The sequence below is a fragment of the Delphinapterus leucas genome, chromosome 2 (assembly GCF_059928025.1).
Source record: "Delphinapterus leucas isolate spDelLeu-1000000601 "Yukka" chromosome 2, BTC_Dleu_Yukka2, whole genome shotgun sequence".
Classification (NCBI taxonomy): domain Eukaryota; kingdom Metazoa; phylum Chordata; class Mammalia; order Artiodactyla; family Monodontidae; genus Delphinapterus; species Delphinapterus leucas.
In genome coordinates, this window is record NC_143130.1 from 23,740,678 (window position 1) to 23,760,371 (window position 19,694).

The window sequence follows — 19,694 nt, forward strand, 5'->3', positions numbered from 1 at the left end:
CATGAAGACAGGGTGTGGGAGTCCTGACCTGCAGCCTCCCCATATAAGAAGCAGGGATTTAAGTTGACTGCAGGCTCCACTGGGAGTCCTTACAGTCGTCCGGCTGCTAATAAAGCTAATGCTGCCTTTAAATGCCTAAAGGAAAAGGTCCAAAGAGTGGAAGATATTAACTCTGCTGTATTTTCTATAATCACACTTTTTTTCTTGTTTCCATGGTAGCTTTGTGCAAATACGTGTTCTTTGTATTTTACAAGTACGACAAATTAAATAATTAGACTGATAATATTCGGTGAGTCAGCAGATATTAATGGAGCACCTATTTTATCTGAGTCACAAGATAGTTACTGCTGCTTTACAGGGGGAAACATATATATGTGTGGATGTATATATTCTCTCCCCTACTGTGAGAGAGGAGTCATATATACAAATGATTATATACCAGGTGGAGTGGGATGCCTGCCCCAAAGTGCTATGGCGGTTCAAAAACAACAAATTCCAAGAAGCCTCATGAAGAATGGATCTTAAAGAAGTTCAACAAATGGAGATAAATGGAGAGAATATTTTAGGTATAAAAGAGGCATGTGCAGATTTGCAAAAGCTTGAAGCACAGGGCATGGCTCAGTCAATAGCAGAGTGTTCAGAATGACAAGTATACGTAATAAATCAGGGATGGCATTCTGGGGCCTGTGGTGACAATTTTATGATGGCACTCAGAAATGTAGAATGTACACTGACGACATTAGGCAATTGGGAACGATAAAAAAAATTTTAATTGGATGTTGAGATCTTTGCTTTAAAGAAATAGAACTGATAATGTGCTGGACTTCTACCAGCTGTTTTACAGACATCTCACTTAATCCTGCCGGTCGAGCTAGAGTTGGGTCACAGTGCTACCCCCGTTTATATGTGAGGAAATGAAGCTTAGAAAAGTTAATTGCTCAAGGTCCCAGCAGAAGTAGGATCAAACCCTGGTGGCCCCAACGCTGAAGCCAATGCTGTCACCCGTCACTCAGCCACAGTGATAGAGTGGCACTAGCTGAAGATGGGGGGACAGGAAGGGTTCCATGTTCTCATGGTGCTCCCTGTCCTGTAAGTGATAGACACGCCCTTTGTAGTTTTGACTAATCTGTTGGAAGCTAACCATATAACAGATATCTTCTGTGTTGTTCCTTTTGCACATCATATAAAGCCTGCGTCTTTGCACAGTTTTTGTTAACAGCACGGTTCCTCTTCCCATCAGTTCTTTGGGACCAAGTGCTCTGAAGACAGTAGGGAACGCAGCATCAGTGAAACGGAAGGAATCTTCCCAGAGCTCAGCTCAGTCAAAAGAAAAGAAGAAGAAGAAATCTGCACTCGATGAAATCATGGAGGTACGCTTTATGAAGTGCTTGTCAACTCTAGCTGTTAGGGGAATTATGTGATTCCAACCAAGGAAAGTTAAATAGTTTCACCAATTATGAGATTAATATAAAGTGAGAAAAATGTGCTCATACCAGGTTAGGAAAAAAGAGCCTAGGTGTAGTTCCATCTGAATGGGGCTGGAACGTCCTTAGATAGGTTTATTTTCTTGCCTCAAGTGCTGTCTTCAAAACACTCCATGAAATTATGATCAGTAGAGTTAGTTTAGGAGAACCTCAGTGGTAATTGAAGCCAGAAATGAAAGCTCTGCTCACCTTTGGTGGCTTCGTGAAATTGGCATCCTCCGTGGATGCCCCCACCAACCTGGGCTCTCCTGTTGCCTCCGACTTCCACTTACCACCTCCTACCCGGGAGAGAAAGCTCTGACATTATTTATTTATTTTTTTCGCGGTACGCGGGCCTCTCACTGTTGTGGCCTCTCCCGCTGCGGAGCACAGGCTCCGGATGCGCAGGCTCAGCGGTCGTGGCTCACGGGCCCAGCCGCTCTGTGGCATGTGGGATCCTCCCGGACCGGGGCATGAACCCGTGTCCCCTGCATCGGCAGGCGGACTCTCAACCACTGCGCCACCAGGGAAGCCCTCTGACATATTTTTAATGTGATCTAACCTGATGGCCAAGTTTATATGATGAATCAGTGAAAACCTATGATTATCTGGATGTAGGGCTATGCTTTTGCTCTAAATTTACCTGAAATTCTAGAGCTGTTCTGCAGAAGGTTCTTAATATATTCCTAAATATTCCTTTCTCCCTTCCAACACATCACCTTCCCTTATCAATAAATTTATGAAATAAGTAGAAAAGGCGAAGAGAAAGAATAAATGGGTACAAGAAGCTAACGTTTTTCCCTGTAACATCATTTCCTCTGGTCTCCTCATTCCTTTTCTTCATTTGTCAAGGGATGGGAGTAACTGTTTGGTCTTCCCTGTTACTGAGTCCTCACACAATGCAGGACAGTTAGAAAAGCTTGAAGTATAATATAACGTGTGTACGCTGTGAGATGTAGTCATTACATCATTCAGCAGATACTGAGTTGCTGTTACGTGCTGGGCATCATGTGAGGTCCTGCATGTGTAGAGTAGGGAGAAAAACAGTCCCTGCATGTCATGGAGCTTTCACCCTAGTGAAGGAGGCATTCCACGACCAAGTGAACCAGTGGTTAAGTAATTACAAAATGCTATGTGCTGAGGAGGTCTGAGGGCAGGGAGTGGGGAGATAGCTTGTTCCCCCACTAGGGCAGGGGAGATCTCTAGCTCAGCATCCAAAGGGAAGATCCAGGTGGCTAGAGCATGGTAAGCACAAGAGTGGTGGCATTTGAGGTTGGAGAGAGAAACAGGGGCAACACCACAGAGGTCTTATAAGCCATTTTGATTTAATTCAAAGTAAAATGGAAAGCCAGATCTACCTGCTTAGAATATAACCATGCCAAGTTTAGAATATTTTTTGTTCATATTGGAAAGTTGGAGGAATTAAGATGAGGTTTTGAATCAACCAAAGAGCGACATTGTTCAGTCCCTTTGAAAGTAGGTACTTAGGGTTAACTGAGCAGTTGAGAAAGAAAAAGGTGTGAGATACAGCCAGGTCAGCTGGTCAGCACGTTTTCCTTTTGGTCACCCTTTCATTTACTTCTCTCCTGGTTGTGTTTTTCTTCCCCTCCATTCACAGGCTTTATTATCCTTATCAAACAGGGAAGCTCCTCTTTGCCATCAAACTGTATACCCAACTATGCTGTGCTGAATTGGTCTGTAAGAGTTATGTTTTTGCCCCCTGAAAACATTGCCTGTTTTCCTGCGCATGACAGTCCAGGGGAGGAAGCAGGGATAGGGCAGAGTAATGCTGGCAGGTGGCGATGCAGTATTGACTCAATAGAGGTTGTTTACGTTTATCTTCTTGGTCAGCTGACTTGCCTATCACTTATTTTCCTAAATCCAGGTTGCTTTTTTTTTCAATCAAAAACTAATTGCAAAAAAAGGTTTGTGTTTATCAGAGATTGCAAATTATATCGATCTTCTGTGAAGTGTGTTTTATAGTGTTCTTTTGCTAAATGGAATGTTATTTGAAATAAATTGAGGATTTTAAAGAGGTAATTTTATGAATGTCTCATGCGTCCTCCAGATTGAAGAGGAGAAGAAAAGAGCTGCCCGAACAGATTACTGGCTCCAGCCTGTACGTATCCCGCTGGGGCTTCTTACTTCTAAATGTGCTTTTAAGCAAATGATTTAAATAGCATTTGGTATAAATGACTAAATTTCTTAAATATCTGTAAATTCTGTAGATAGATTTATAACTTTAATGACTTGTCTTTGCATCTACTCTGTAAGCATTGGTTGTATTGTTATTAGAGGGTTACTTCATGTTCATGGACCAGTAATGTTTCTTGAGTTTAATGCCAAATTTGTGTATGGATACCTTGAATTTAAGCCTGGAATTATTTTCAGTTTTTGCTATAAGAATACCCAGTTAGGTACTTTGTTGTAAAAACAGCTTTTTTTTTTTCTTTAACATCTTTATTGGCGTATAATTGCTTTACAATGGTGTGTTAGTTTCTGCTTTATAACAAAGTGAATCAGCTATACATATACATATATCCCCATATCTCTTCGCTCTTGCGTCTCCCTCCCTCCCTCCAACCCTCCCTATCCCACCCCTCTAGGTGGTCACAAAGCACCGAGCTGATCTCCCTGTGCTACGTGGCTGCTTCCCACTAGCTATCGATTTTACATTTGGTAGTGTATATATGTCCATGCCACTCTCTCACTTTGTCCCAGCTTACCCTTCCCCCTCCCCATGTCCCCAAGTCCATTCTCTAGTAGGTCTGTGTCTTTATTCCCATCCTGCCCCTAGGTTCTTCATAACCAATTTTTTTTTTTTTAGATTCCATATATATGTGTTAGCATATGGTATTTATTTTTCTCTTTCTGACTTACTTCACTCTGTATGACAGACTCTAGGTCCATCCACCTCACTACAAATAACTCAATTTCGTTTCTTTTTATGGCTGAGTAATATTCCATTGTATATACCTGCCACATCTTCTTTATCCATTCATCTGTCGATGGACACTTAGGTTGCTTCCATGTCCTGGCTATTGTAAATAGAGCTGCAGTGAACATTGTGGTACATGACTCTTTTTGAATTATGGTTTTCTCAGGGTATATGCCCAGTAGTGGGATTGCTGGGTCGTATGGTAGTTCTATTTTTAGTTTTTTTAAGGAACCTCCATACTGTTCTCCATAGTGGCTGTATCAGTTTACATACCCACCAACAGTGCAAGAGGGTTCCCTTTTCTAAAAACACGTTTTAATTATATAAGTTCAAGGAAAGATTTGTTTTTTATTGCTTTTTTATTATTGCTGCTTCTGTCTTTTTTCGTTTTTTCTTAATCTAATTTACTAAAGTCTTTAAAAAAATTTTTTTTATTGAAGGAAAGATTCTTTAAATTCTGTAGTGCTTTCCAGTTTTCAAAAGTTTCACACACATGATTTCATGTAAGCCCATAATAACTTTTTTTTCCCTCATCCCTTTATTGCCCCTCTCCACTTCCCTCTCCCCATTGGTAACCACTAATTTGTTCTCTGTATTTGTGAGTCTGCTTCTTTTTTGTTGTATTCACTAGTTTGTTGTATTTTTTAGATTCCACATATAAATGATGTCATAGTTTTTATCTTTCTCTGACTTATTTCACTTTATTTCTTGTTCTTTTAAGATAACAATTGCATAATAATTTTGAAACATTTCAGTACTTTAAATATTTTTTATTTATTGCTGCTCGGTTTTGAACTTACTGGAATATGAAGTTTTCATAAAACCTTCAGGGTATCTTAGTTATCCTTAAGGAAGCTGGCTTGATCAATAACACGAGAGTGGAAAGTAATTATTTGGGTAATTTCTGATTTGAAAATTTCTGATTTATTATTATTATTATTAATAATGATCTTGAAGATCAAAAAGCATAAAGTTCTAATTTAAATCTTCATAGTTATTCCCTCACTAGCTTAAAAATAATTTTGTTTCCATGTCTTAGTTTATGTCCTTATACAATGGGAAATATTTGCCTGGTGATCACATGAAAGATCATGAAATAAGTTATGTAACATGAAAATCCTTGCTGTATTAAATAGAGGATAAGTGCTTCATAAACCAGACAGAGAAAGACAAATATCATATGATATCGCTTATATGTGGAATCTAAAAAAAAAAAGATACAAATGAGCTTCTTTACAAAACAGAAATAGACCCACTGACATGGAAAACAAACTTATGGTTACCAAAGGGGAAAGGCAGGGAGTAGGGAGGGGATAAATTAGGAATTTGGGATTATCAGTTACACACTATTATGTATAAAACAGATAACCAACAAGGACCTACGGTATAGCACAGGGAACTATACTCAATATTTTTTAATAACCTATAAGGGAAAAGAATCTGAAAAAGAATAGATAAACATATATATACATATAATTGAATCACTGTGGTGTACACCTGAAACTAACACAACATTGTAAATCAACTATACTTCAATTAAAAAAAAAGAAAAACTATTAGAAAATATGCTTCATATGAATTATTTCAGTTAATTCTCATATCAGCCCTACAAGGTGATTACTGTTATTATTCCCTTCTTATAGGTGAGAAAACTGAGGTATAGATTATTTGAGTAATTCCCCCAAGGTCATTTAGAAAGCGGTGAGCTAGGATTTCCCTGGCAGTCAGATTCACTAGGTTGTACTCTGCCCTAATAAACAGTACTTCCTGGGATGCATTAGTCTCCCTGACTTCCGTCTCTGAGTAGAAATCTGGGTCAAGATTAGAAAAGGAAGGACCTAGAGAGAGGCAACCATCTATGGATTATTTTGTCTGCTTTCCCTGTCGGAGTAGCTAGCAGTTGATATTAATAGTTTCATATATTGTTTATGAAAGTGTAATCAAGAATTTTGCTTAGAGCAGTAGTTCTTAACCAGAGCACAATTCAAAAAAATTTAGACCATTTCTTTCCAAGATATATATGCTTCAATACTACCACTATCCAGTCTCCTGGGGTGAAATGGCTATTTTCACTAACCGCCTAGGTGATTCTCATGTTTAGAATCACCTTTTTTCAGAACCATTGGTTTAAAGAAAAGAGAAAACAAACCAAAAGCAAAAAAAAAAAAAAAAAAAGCATTTTTAGTTAGTCCAAAAGTTCTCTTCCCATTGACAATACTTTTGTTTTTTTAAGATTTTTTTTTTTAATGTGGACCAGTTTTAAAGTCTTTATTGCACTCCTTACAATATTGCTTCTGTTTTACGCCCTGGTTTTTTGGCCACAAGGCATGTGGGATCTTACTTCCCCAACCAGGAATTGAACCCACACCCCCTGCATTGGAAGGCGAAGTCTTTAACCACTGGACCGCCAGGGAAGTCCCTGCATTGACAATACTTTTAAAAAAATTTTATTTTCAGTTTGATAATCTTCTAGTATAGTAAATTATTCAGATTTTCTTCCTAGCGCCTCTTGGAGAATGTTACATTAAAAGTGAAGATCAGGGCTTCCCTGGTGGCGCAGTGGTTGAGAGTCCGCCTGCCGATGCAGGAGACACAGGTTTGTGCCCCAGTCTGGGAAGATCCCACATGCCGCGGAGTGGCTGGGCCCGTGAGCCATGGCCGCTGAGCCTGCGCGTCCAGAGCCTGTGCTCCGCAACGGGAGAGGCCACAACAGTGTGTGTCTCATTTTGAAACGGGCAGTATGTGTGTTAAAATAACCAGCAGCCCACAGAGATGGATTGGAGAGCTTTAGTTTTTAAACTCAGAAAAGAAAGTTTTGACAGATGTGCTATAAGCAAGTGTCAATAGTACAATGAAGTAATGAATTATGTTTAAATTATAAGTGTGTGTACCCATGAGGGCCTTTGAGAAATTTAGCCCAGAAATCAGAGAAGCTGTTGGTATTATATGGCTTCATTGAGAAAGTCTTAATAGAATACTGTCTTAAGAATAAGAACATTCAAGCCTTCCCTTAAACATATTTTTCTGCTGTTAAATATTCTCCCCCAAAGTCCTTACTAGGTTTTTGTTAATGTAATGTTTAGCCTGGCTTATTGAAGTACTTGTGACTATCTAGTACTTCTGCTGTAACCACTTGAAGTAGCAAATACAGAATTGCTGTAGTGAATCTGGAATTAAGTCAGGTGATTTAATTTTCATCGTCAGCCATTAGCCAATTGAAATCAGGAAAACAATGATAAAGAAGCAAACTCAGAGTGCATTAATATGAAATAAACTCAGATTTCTCTCTCGTTGAGAACTAGATGCTCAGAAGAGTGATGCTTTTAACTGGAGCTAGTCTGGAGGAGTCCAGTCTTACCAAAAATCCAGAGCAACATCATGAGAAGAGAGCACTGTGGAAAGTGTTGTGCTTTAGCTCAAAGCCTCCGTTGCTTGCAGTTCCCAGTGAGACTCCTGCTCTCTTGAGTTTTTTTGTCAGCGGTGAATGTCAACATATAACATCCTTGGCATTTTTTCTTCCTTGAATGGAGAGAAAGAAAGAAGCTCTCTATGAAAGACCTGGATTAATAGAGTTGAGATTGGTGGATGAAAGTCCTAGATTTCAGGAAACCTTCACTATGGAAATCAGCCATGAGATACGCGTTTTTTCCTCTTGGTAACCAACTGTGTTGAATAAAAAGAGACAGAAGGAATGAAAGATTACTAAGGAAATGTTCTGCCATCGTTGGGAAGACTTCCAACTCCAAAATGTCTTATTTAGCAAAGCAGTTAACATTTTACTATGATTTTTGGTGAAAATGTTTAAAATGAAGGATCAAAAGGGGAAAGATAATTTATATCATTCCTTCCATCTTTATTTTTTTCTTATTTTCCAGGAAATTGTAGTGAAAATTATAACCAAAAAACTTGGAGAGAAATATCATAAGAAAAAGGGGATTGTTAAGGTAAGAACATGAAGTTATGATGGAATTTGGTGAAGGAGCTGGTGTGTGGCTGAGTAAAGCCATTTTGATACTCCTTAAAAATCAAGTCCTAGTAACAGAAGCAGTGTGTCTAAGGTTCTTGATGGTTCCATGAAAGGAAGGCTGACTTCCCAATGGTTGGAGAAATATTTCATTTCCAACCATAGTTTATACTTAACTTTGGTCGGCTTTCTTACTAGAGCAAATGGTATGTATGAAATCCCATCGGCACCTCTTAAAAAAATTCAGTGAGCGCACCTTGCTAGTAAGTAAGGTACATTCCCTTTGTTAATGACGGGCAATGTAATAGTGCCCCAGAGTTCCAAGGAGGACTTCCTTGTGGTTTGCCCGAGAGACTTATCTTTTGATTGCTCTAGGATTTTAAAATTTAAAAATCAATGCTCCAGTCTTTTTCTTTCTTTTGCTTTTCCTGAGTATAGTTTTGTGCTAGCCCACCCTTGTGCATGCATAAGTTGCCCTCCTACTGTACTTGAAATGACACAGAATTATCCCTCTCATTGTATTTCTTAAAGTCTTATTCTAAGATCACCAGCCTTTTCTTTCCAGATGAAAACCTTCACTAAGCTTTGAATTGAATTCTTTAAGAACCATAGCCTGAGGTCATATATGGCATCTAGAAAATAAGCTCCATCGATACAAGGAGTTACTCTTAAAACAAGTTACTCTTACCTTTTGGTTAGAATTTCATTGTTTACATTTATTTCTGTCCTTTGGACTTTGTGTTCACATGTCTCTTCTGTTATAAAAGTGTTGGTTTTACATGGCAGGAAGTAATTGACAATTACACAGCTGTCGTGAAGATGATTGATTCTGGAGACAAGCTGAAACTTGACCAGACTCATTTAGAAACAGTAATTCCAGCACCAGGTAAATCTTTTTGCAGACCATTTAATATACCATCGAAATAAGTGATTCCATTCTTTAAAACCTTAGTTTTTGACGTTACTTGGTAGTTCTGGGTATGAGTTTCCTTTTTAGAAACATATAACTGCCAATATAACTGATCCCAGTTTGACTTGGTGAGGTGGTAGTTTGCCAGTCCTCTGAGAAAGCTATTTTGTGGCATAAATAAATTTTTCCTTTCTAGAATCTTTGTTTTCTTTCCAGAAGCAAATCACAGACATATCTGGATAAAATCAATCATATTAGGATTATTATTAATATATTTGTTTAGTTATTTGAGATGGTAAAGTAAAAGTCAGTATTATTTTGCATTTTCTTTTCCTTAATTGTCTTATACATATCTAGTATAAATGCTTCTGTAGTTAGGTTGTTTGCCTCTGACGCAGACTCTTCATGGTGGTATCATTGCTGGCACAGTGATAATGTTAGTCTCTAAAACTTCTGTTTATCAGATCCTATATTCTTTCTCCATAAAATAAAATTCATTTTATGGATTAGAAATTGTGGACTTTTTTTTCAGCTTCAGTAAGATGTAATTAACATAAACTGCATCTGTATACAGTATACAATTTGATGCTTTCAACACATGCATGCTCCCGTGAAAACCACCCTTACAATCAAGTTAGCAAATGTGTCCATCACCCCGCAAAGTTTCCTCCATTTCCTTTATAGTCCTTCGCTCCCTGCTGTCTCCCGTCCCCCACGCAACCACCAGTCTGCCTTCTGTGACTAGATTATAGATTAGCTCATAGTTTTCTACAATTTTATATAAATAAAATCATACCACGTGTCCTGTGTTTCTGTCTGGCTTCTTTCACTAAGTACATCATTTTGGATTCATTCACGTTGTTGTGTGCATCTATATTTTATTCCTTTTTATTGCCAAGTATTTCATTATGTGGATGTGCCAGTTTCTTTATCCAGTCTCCTACTGATGGACATTGGGGTTGTTTACAGCTCTTGGCCGTTACAAACAAACCTGCTATATGAGCATTCACATACAGATCTTTGTATGGATATATGATTTCTGTTGAGAAAATTCTTAGAGATAGAATGGCTCAACCAAACAGCAGGCATATATTTCCGCTTTTATGAAACTAGCAACCATCTTATGATCTTAAAAAGAGAGAAATTAAAAGTAAGCTGAATTTTTTCTGATTACTTCTGGGCTCTGGGCATCTCCTCCAAGTATAAGAACCTTATACTCCTTGGTATAAAATTAAAACATCCCTTGACAAATAAGTAGAAAAAATGAGGAGTCTTGTAATGTTACAGTAATCAAAGTATCTACAAACTGTACTGTAGCATCATACAGATATTAAATGGTTAAGAACATCTAAGAGAAGAGTTTTGTTTTCTACTATGTTGATTCAGTGTAATTGCATTTGGCTGTAAGAAAGTAGAAGAAAGTGGCCATTTCTTTGTATTAAGTGTTAACCCTTTTCTGTTACAGGAAAAAGAATTCTCGTTTTAAATGGAGGCTACAGAGGAAATGAAGGTACCCTAGAATCCATCAATGAGAAGACTTTTTCAGCTACTATAGTCATTGAAACCGTAAGTATAGTTTACACAAAGACGGAAATTTCAAAATGCTTTTAAAATGTGCTATGGTTTTTCTTCATCGGATTGGTGTTTTAAGTTTGGGTTTTCTGTTTGCCTTCTCTCCTATTTGGAAATCTATAAGCTTATTTTCTCTAATGACTGACATTACTAAAGCATTTTATTTTCTGATTACAAAAGAAATTCCTTATGTGTCTTAATCTGTTCAGGCTGCTATAACAAAATACCATAGACTGGGGTGGCTTTAGAAACAACAGAAATCTATTTCTCACGTTTGTGGAGGCTGGAGGTCCAAGATCAAGGCACAGGCAGATTCGATGTCTGCTGATGGCCTGTTTCCTGGTTAATGTGTCCTCACATGGTGGGAGGGGAAAGGGAGCTCTCTGGGATCCCTTTTTAAGGGCACTGATGCATTCTCAGGGGCTCTGCCCTCATGACCTAATCACTTCCCAAAGACCCCACTTCCTAATACCATCACATTTTGAATGTATTGAATGAATTTTGACAGGGACACAAACATTCAGTCTCTAGCAGCACTCTTGGATAAAAGCTGAAAAATACAATTTAATATAAATAATTTTTTAAATTGCCCGTAAACCTCCAGGCAAATGATAACCTCCATTAATATTTTGGTCTGTTTTTTTTCAGTCTTTCTATTTTATAACACTGTATACATTACACATAGCTTTATATCCCAGCTTTCTTCCCCCACATCTAACATAAAACTCAATCTGCCATAGGGTGATTAGTGGAGGATATATAGTCAGAGTTAGTGGGGGAAAAGCCACAGAGATCAATAATATTTTCTAATGTCCTTCTTTCTTTCATAAAGGATTTAAGGTAGAAGAGATCAATAAATAGATTTTAAGACATCTGACATTTAAGTAAAATTGTTCGTTGACTTAGAACTGATGGTCCACTGACAGGTCTGCGCATGAGGCTGAGCGAGACCTGAGCTGTCTTCAGAAGGAAGGGTCTGAAACATGTTCTTTCCTAACTGCCTAATTCTTTTTAGACCCCTGCGCTACTGCACCGTGTATCTTTATCTCTAAATGAGAAGCTTTTTCATCTCCACTACAGGAAGTTTTAGTGTTTGGGGGAATAATCAACTTCCTGAAGAGTCTGATGAAAGTTTTGGGCTCTCTGCAAGAAACTGCACATAAACTGCCAAATTTATTGTGTTCCCTTTAAGGAGTTCTTAGGTCCCCTGAGCCAACCTATGAACTGGTTTGAGAACATGTGTCTCAGGAAAGCTTTCTGGAAAAACCATTTAGGTTCTTATTTGAAAGAAATCACATTTCAGTAAATTAAGCATTTTTTCCCTGTCCTTGAAAATACTAACCTAATCACCAACGAACATAAACTCTAAGGGGAAAAAAAGGAACAGGGAATGTCACCTGTCAGTAGGGAATTTATTAATCTGACAACATGAACAGATTGAAGTTCTTTTTTAAATCAGTTTTTTTTTTTTTCTGATTCAATCAGCATAAGATCTGGAAACTCTTGTATTTCCTTGGCAGGTTGAATCTCCTCCACTTTCTAGTTTCCTAATACTATCCAACTTAGATCCCGCTTCATGTTTTCATCTAAGGGAAACAGAAAGACTCAGTACTGTTGAGGATATTCTAGGTTCCATCCACACCTTTGGTTTCCAGTCTGTATGATTTTCGAGAACTGCTTTCTTCCCGGCCTTGCTGTGAACCCACAGCTCCATCTTCCCCTCTAATGCTTTCATCGCTCTCAGAGCCGGACCGAGATAGAACCTCGGAGGTGATCCGCAGGGAAAGCCTTTCTGGCTGATTGCAAAGCAGCATGTACTCTTGGGAGAGGAAACCCACATGCAAATTTTTTGGTTTTTTCTTCTTCTTTTGCAGCCTGCCTCCATTAAAAATATCTGTGCTGGTTTGTGCATGTCGGTCAGCTTGTCTCTACGTCCGCATGTTTTCTCCAAGTCAATGCCCTGAAAAACATGAACTTTTCGAGTGGTTTCTCCTATTTTTATTATTTCTGGCGTCTTAAATTTTAGTATCAGTATCATAAGATTTGGAATTTACACATTTATTAAGCAGGTTTTTTAAATAGCTCACAAATTGTTCAAAACCAGCCCCAACTTTTTAGATACTTGCCTAGTTAACCCAAGTCTGGCCCCTTTCTTTATCCCTTGCTTGGCCTTCTTATCACAGAAGTGTGATTGACCTTCGACCTTTAAACCTGATGATGTCAAACTGGGTCATGCTTTATCTGGGAACTTATTTCCTTTATATGTAATCATTATAGTACATTAAAAGAAAGACATTTTAAAAGCATTTTTTAAAGGAAGGTAAAAAATGTTAAAATCTCAGCCCAGGGTTAGAGTCATCATCGTCATTTTATATTTTGCAGTGGAGAGGACCAACTTTTAAATTTTAACCAAAAGATTTAATAATAAGGGTTAAGAATTATTGAGCTTGGGCTTCCCTGGTGGCGCAGTGGTTGAGAGTCCTCCTGCCGATGCAGGGGACATGGGTTTGTGCCCCGGTCCGGGAGGATCCCACATGCCACGGAGCGGCTGGGCCCGTGAGCTATGGCCGCTGAGCCTGCGCATCCGGAGCCTGTGCTCCACAACGGGAGAAAAAAGAATTATTGAGCTCATAGGCATATTATGTTCCAGATGTTATTCTGAGCACTTTATAAGTGCTAACTCATTTATATTTCTCAACAAGCCAGTAATGTAGGGTACTGCTACTGTTCCCCACTAGGGGATAATGGGGCACTGAGGGGTTATGTCACCTGCTGAGGGTGGGGTTTGAACTTGGGCAGTCTGGGTCCAGAGCCCATATTCTTAGCCTCTGTGTTCCCAGGTTGTATCAGCTTTTATGACAGGTATCATCTTTCATTAATCCAGTTTTCTTTCCCCTTTCCCTTTTTGGATATGAAGGGAACAAGAAAATGTATTTCAGGTTAGACTCATTTTCTGTAGTAAGACCAGCCTGTCACAGCTAAACTAGACACATGTGTTTGAGTGTGCGGATTTGTATTGCTTAAAATAATATTTGTTATTTAAAAACCCAACTGATAATGGCACAAACATGATAGACATTAACTTCTCATTTTGAAGTCCAGAACAGGTCTTCTGAATCAGGGAATGGCTCTTTTCTTAGGGGTGATTTGTGCGCCCAGGGTCCTTCTGACTTGTGGCTCTACCACCTTCAACCGGGGTTTTGACAGCTGCTGTGTCCGTGTGCTTCAGGCAGGCCGCGGGGAGCATGACGGGTTGCCTGTGGAGGGGAGCATGGCCTGGGCCTGGAAGTGGCCCGCGTCACTTCTGTTCCCTTCCTTGGGCCGGAGCTCCATCTCATGGCATACCTGACCACAGGAGGAGCCAGGAAGTGTGACTTTCTCCAGGAAGCAGAGGAGATACTGACCAGCTAGCCAGTCTCTGCCACAGGGTCTAGAGATAACACATGCCACATAGCACTGAAGAAAATATGGCCAGTTCTTGATGAGGTTGCCGTAGAATACTTTAGAATACTTGTAAAATTCACAGATGTGTAGAGCTGTTAGGTACCTTAGTGGTATCTTAGGGATGTGAAAAAGGCAAATTTGGATCCAGAAGTGTGTGTCCTTTTCTTGTCTTGTACGTACATGTGTGTTCTTAACCTCTTCTTCAATTATTTTAATTTGTAGGGCCCTTTAAAAGGACGCAGAGTTGAAGGAATTCAATACGAAGACATTTCTAAACTTGCCTGAGTTTGATAACTTGTTAACAGCACATTAAAATCTTAAAGCATCAAATTGGTGTTCACAAAGGCATTACAAGACTCTACTGTGTTAGGGTGTTTCTTTTGTATAAAACAAATGGATTTATTTAAATATTACTGTATAGTTGTTTAGCTAAACTTACAGAAAAATCTAGTTATGTCTAATGAAGTATCAAAATTATGTAATTTTGTCTTTGTTATTTTTATTTCCTTTGTAATATTTCCTTGATGATTTTTTTATCTTCATTAAAAGAACATTATTGTAAAGTGTTTTATATAGGACAATTTAGAATCATATAGTTAGAGGAAATCCTTCATATACTCTAAATTTCTATTTTCATCAGTAAAGTAGTAAAGTTGAACTGTAAATATAATTACATTTTAAAGAGTCAAACTATAAATTGAATAGCAGCTTTATTGAGATATAATTCACATACCGTACAATTTCACCCATTTAAAGTGGACATTTCAGTGGTATTTAGAATATTTACAAAGTTGTGCAAGCACCACCACTATCTAATTTGAAACATTTTCATCACCCCCGAAAGTAACCCTGTATCCATAGTCACTCCTAACCTCCCCTCTCTCCCCAGCCCCTGGCAACTACTAATCTACTTTCCATCTCTGTGTATTTGCCTGTTTTGGACATTTCATATAAATGGAATCATACGATACGCGGTCTTTTATGAGCAGCTTCTTTCACACAGCATAATGTTTTCCAGGGTTATCCACGTTGCAGCCCGGATCACTATCTCACTCCTTTTCATTGAACAATTATCCATCATATGGGTTTACCACATTTTTAAAGAGCTATTCATCAGTTGCTGGATTTGGGCTGTTCCCGCTTGGAGGCAATTATGAATAATGCTGCTGTGGACACTCGTGCACAAGATCTTGTGTGAACGTACGTTTTCAGACCCTAGGATTGGAGTCAGTCATACTGTAACTCACTCACGTTATACCATGTTTAACATCTGAAGAGCTGCCAGGCCGTGTTCCAAAGTGGCCACGCCATTTTACAATCCCGCCGGCAATGGTGAGCTCTCCGTTTTACAATCCCGCCAGCAATGGTGAGCTCTCCATTTTACAATCCCGCCAGCAATGGTGAGCTCTCCATTTTTAAATAAGTAGGGCAGCGTATTATGAAGGGATACAAAAGACAGGAAACCCACCTCACAGTTGCTTATGGAAAAAAAAAAAAAGGAAGTTTATAGTTCATATAACTGCAAAGGAGCAGACCCTCGATTCAAGTGAGATTCAGGGTGCAAGCAGTCCAGATTCAGGGCTGGGTCCCTGTCATCTCTGGCTTCTGTGTTGGGTTCATTCAAGGTACTTTTCAAAACAGCAAGATGACTGCCAGCATCTCCAGCCTCCAGCTTTACATCTTACCCTTCTGTCACAGTTCCAGCAAAAAACCTGGGATTGAGTCTTATGGATCCACACCGGGACAGATCATTCCAAGTAAAAGGATTGGAATACTACCGACTGGCCAGACTTAGATTGTATTCCAACCCATGGGCCATCCCTCTGGAACCCCACCCTTAGGGGAGGGGTGATAAATCTATTATCAGAAGGCGGGAGAATATTTGCTGGTGAACAGAGACAGAGGAGGCAGCGAAAGAAATAGTAATAGGATGATGTCAGTAGCTTTACAGAAAATGTTCTGGGATGAATTAAAGCGTTTCCGAAATAGCTGGACAGCATCGTACTGGGGAAAGGAGCTGGGTTTTGGAGTTGGGCAGACTTTAGGTTGAATTTTGGCTGTTCTATTCACTAGCTAAGTCATCTCAGGAAAGTTAATGTTCTCGGATTTCAATGCTTTTAATGTATAAATTGTCAAAAATAGTGTGTCCCGGCAGGGTTGTTGTGAGAACTACAGAAAATGCATATGGAGTGTCAGACTTAAAGCCCAGCACTTAGTAGGTGTTTGATAAACGGAAGTGAGCATAGTGTCAGTAAATGGGGGCGAGCGTTTGTGACCTGAGGAATTTCCATAAGGGGAATGGTTCTCCCTGATTATAGTGGAGAAATAAAACATGACAAATTTCATAGGCCTCCCCCAAATCTGTAAGTTTGGAATCGACTCAGTGGTTTTCTTCTTAGAAAACCATGTTTCATCCCTACCGCCCACGTTTCTTTTCTCCAGCATCTTCCTGAAATTGTCGCAGGATAAAATAAAGTAGCATTATTGAAGGTCAACTTAATTGAAAAAAGCCTGAAGCACAAAAATATGATGCTAGACTGTAGAACCTTTTTTCCTGTAAGTTTTTAGAGGCCAATATGGTTATGTTAAGCAGAGTGACTGCAGACACCTAAAATCAAGTCTTATGTACACTTTTTTCTCTATTTTCTTTTCTTTCTTTATTTTTATTTTTTTGGCCGAGCCATATGGCTTGCAGGATCTTAGTTCCCCGACCAGGGATTGAACCCGGGCCCCCTGCAGTAGAAGCGCAGAGTCCTAACCACTGGACCGCCAGGGAATTCCCTGACGTTTTTTTTCTTTTTAAAGCATCGTAAGCTATTTTTTAAAAAAAAAAAAAAAAGACTTTATTTTTTAGAGCAATTTTAAGTCCACAGCAAAATTAAGCAGAACGTGTAGAGATTTGCCACGTGCCCCCTGCCCCCCGAGCCACAGCCTCCCTACCATCAGCACCCCCACCAGATGGTGCATCTGTTACAACTGATGACCCTGCATGGACACGTCATCCTCACCAAGCATCCGTAGCTGACGTCAGGGTTCACTCTTGGGATTGTACATTCTATGGGCTTGGACTAATTTATAGTGAAATATATTCACCATTATGGTAGCATGCAAAATAGGTTCATCAGTCTAAACATCCACCTGCTCACCCCCCTCCCCTGCCTGCCTCCATCAACCAGTGATCTTTTTACTGTCTACATAGTTTTGCCTTCCCCAGAATGTCTGATAGTTGGACTCATACAGTATGTAGCCTCTTCAGACTGGCTTCTTTTACTTGGTAATATGCATTTGTTTCCTCCACGTGTCTTCTCGTGGCTTGATGGCTCTTTTTTTTTTTTTTAAGTGCTGAATAATACCACCTTATCTGTATATACCACAGTTTATTTATCCATTCACCTACTGAGGGACATCTTCGTTGCTTCCAAGTTTTGTCAACTATGAATGAAGCTGCTATGAACCTACGTGTGTAGATTTTTGTGCAGGCATAAGTTTTCAACTCATTTGGGGAAATATCAAGGAGCGTGGTTCCTGGATTGAACGGTAAGATTGACTTCCGAAGTGGCTGTTCTGTTCTGTAGTCCTGCAAGCAATGAATGAGAGTTCCTGTTGCTCCACCTCCTTGCCAGCATTTAGTGTTGTCTTGATTTTGGCATTCTAATAGGTGTGTAGTGGTATCTCATTGTCTTAATTTGCAATAAATGACATATGATGTTGAGCATCTTTCCATATGTTTATTTGCCGTCTGTAATATCGTGTCTATTCAAGTCTTTTGCCATTTTTAAATTGGGTCATTCACTTCCTTACTGTTGAGTTTTAAGAGTTCTTTGTATATTTTGGATGATCGTCTTAGATAATATCTTTTGTAAATATTTTCTGTCTGTGGCTTCTCAGTTTTTGGAAAGCTGTTCTTTTTCACCAGCTTGCTTGAGGTCATATCAAATTATTGGCATTGATATCTTAGGAAACCAAATTCCTTGAGTTTTCTTCATTAGGAATGCTGTCAGATCCCATTGCCTTATTTGCTCTTTTTACCCTTGTGTACTTCTAACTGCCTATCAGTTTTTGCTGACACGTTTGAGTGAATTTATTCAACAAACATTTACTAAAGCGCCTCCCCTAAGTAAATGATCGCAGGAGGTGCTGGAGATAAAAGGGTGAGAAGCAGGTGTAGGCCCAAGATGGGTGTCGTGTAGGAATTGACAATGTTTAGTGAATTGATATTCAAATAAAATGATTGGCCGCTAAACAGAAATTAGCTAATTTGGAGTAGCTACTTAAAAACCCGCCCTGGGACTTCCCTGGCTGTCCAGTGGTTAAGTCTCTGCGCTCCCAATGCAGGGGGCCCGGGTTCCATCCCTGGTCAGGGAATTAGATCCCACGTGCCGCAACTAAGACTTGGTGCAGCCAAAAAAAAAAAACCCCCGCCCTGACTTTGACATACCGCAGTGAGAGACCGTTACTGTTACCCGTAACGTAAGTAGGAACTGTATATACCTCAGTTCCTACTCCGGTGAAATGGGATCACAGGATTAGAATATGGCTCAGCCTTCGTTGTAAGTTCGTCATTAGGTAGACTGAAGTGACCCCAGAAACGTTAACTGGGTAATTGAATCACTATACCATTAAAGGAAGAGTCCTTGATTTTTCTTTCTCTCACATGGATATTTCAGAAAAAGTCACCCATGTAGACTTTGCCAGTGTGAAAAAGTGTTTTGTTTTGTTTTGTTTGTTGGTTTGGTTTTTTTGCCATGCCTCATGCTTTCCGCTTGCGGGATCTTACTTTCCTGACCAGGGTTTGAACCCGGACCACGGCTGCTGAGCCCTAACCACTGGACTGCCAGGGAATTCCCTGAAAAAGTGTTAAGAAAAGAATAAGACTACTAAATTATTACAGCATATAAGCATTTTTATATATCTAGGCAGCCAGGTAATTTCTACTTTCATCTTACTGGGTCTTTGGAGTCACTTACAGCTCTTTCGATTGGGATAAGTCTGAAGAGAAGATGTTCCTCCTTATGGTATTAAGTGATCCTTTAAAGCAAGTAGAATGACTTGCATAGGACCTCATACCATTAGGTACTAAAATAACTACTGATTCATAGTTCATTTTTACTACACATACAGACACTCTCTAATTCCCCTTTTTTTTTACTTATTTCTTTGGATTGCCAATTTTCCAACTCTAAGAAGCCTTGTTTAATTTTCAGATATTTAAAAACACAAACAAACTTACGACAGAAGTATGACCTGAACGCAGTCTTGTTTCTCAAACAAAGGCTCTTATTTTCCTGACAGTTCTGACAATAAGACATACATATCTAATTGGTTTAATGGGAACTGTTTAGATTGATACTTACAGAAAGCTTTGAAGATAGGCTACTTTTGTCCTAAAGAGGAATATGACAA

The 19,694-nt window shown here is 39.2% G+C and overlaps 1 protein-coding gene and 1 non-coding gene across 3 annotated transcripts in view; one reads left to right on the forward strand and one right to left on the reverse strand.

Moving 5' to 3' along the window:
- Positions 1–18,008, forward strand: part of KIN (Kin17 DNA and RNA binding protein) — a 40,421-nt gene extending 22,413 nt beyond the window's left edge. Inside the window, exons 8-13 of one of the 2 annotated variants that reach the window (XM_022580263.2) lie at positions 1,241–1,370; positions 3,532–3,582; positions 8,277–8,345; positions 9,152–9,251; positions 10,741–10,841; positions 14,514–18,008. In XM_022580263.2, coding sequence (XP_022435971.1) covers positions 1,241–1,370; positions 3,532–3,582; positions 8,277–8,345; positions 9,152–9,251; positions 10,741–10,841; positions 14,514–14,576 — 514 coding nt within the window. In that variant the 3' untranslated portion in view covers positions 14,577–18,008. Of the gene's footprint in view, positions 1–1,240; positions 1,371–3,531; positions 3,583–7,703; positions 8,346–9,151; positions 9,252–10,740; positions 10,842–14,513 lie in introns of those variants that run through there. The other variant, XR_002645541.2, reaches the window with a different exon arrangement.
- TRNAR-UCU (transfer RNA arginine (anticodon UCU)) lies at positions 16,995–17,067 on the reverse strand. The gene has a single exon. It is a non-coding gene; the product is annotated as a tRNA-Arg (tRNA).
- Positions 18,009–19,694: the final 1,686 nt, after the last annotated feature.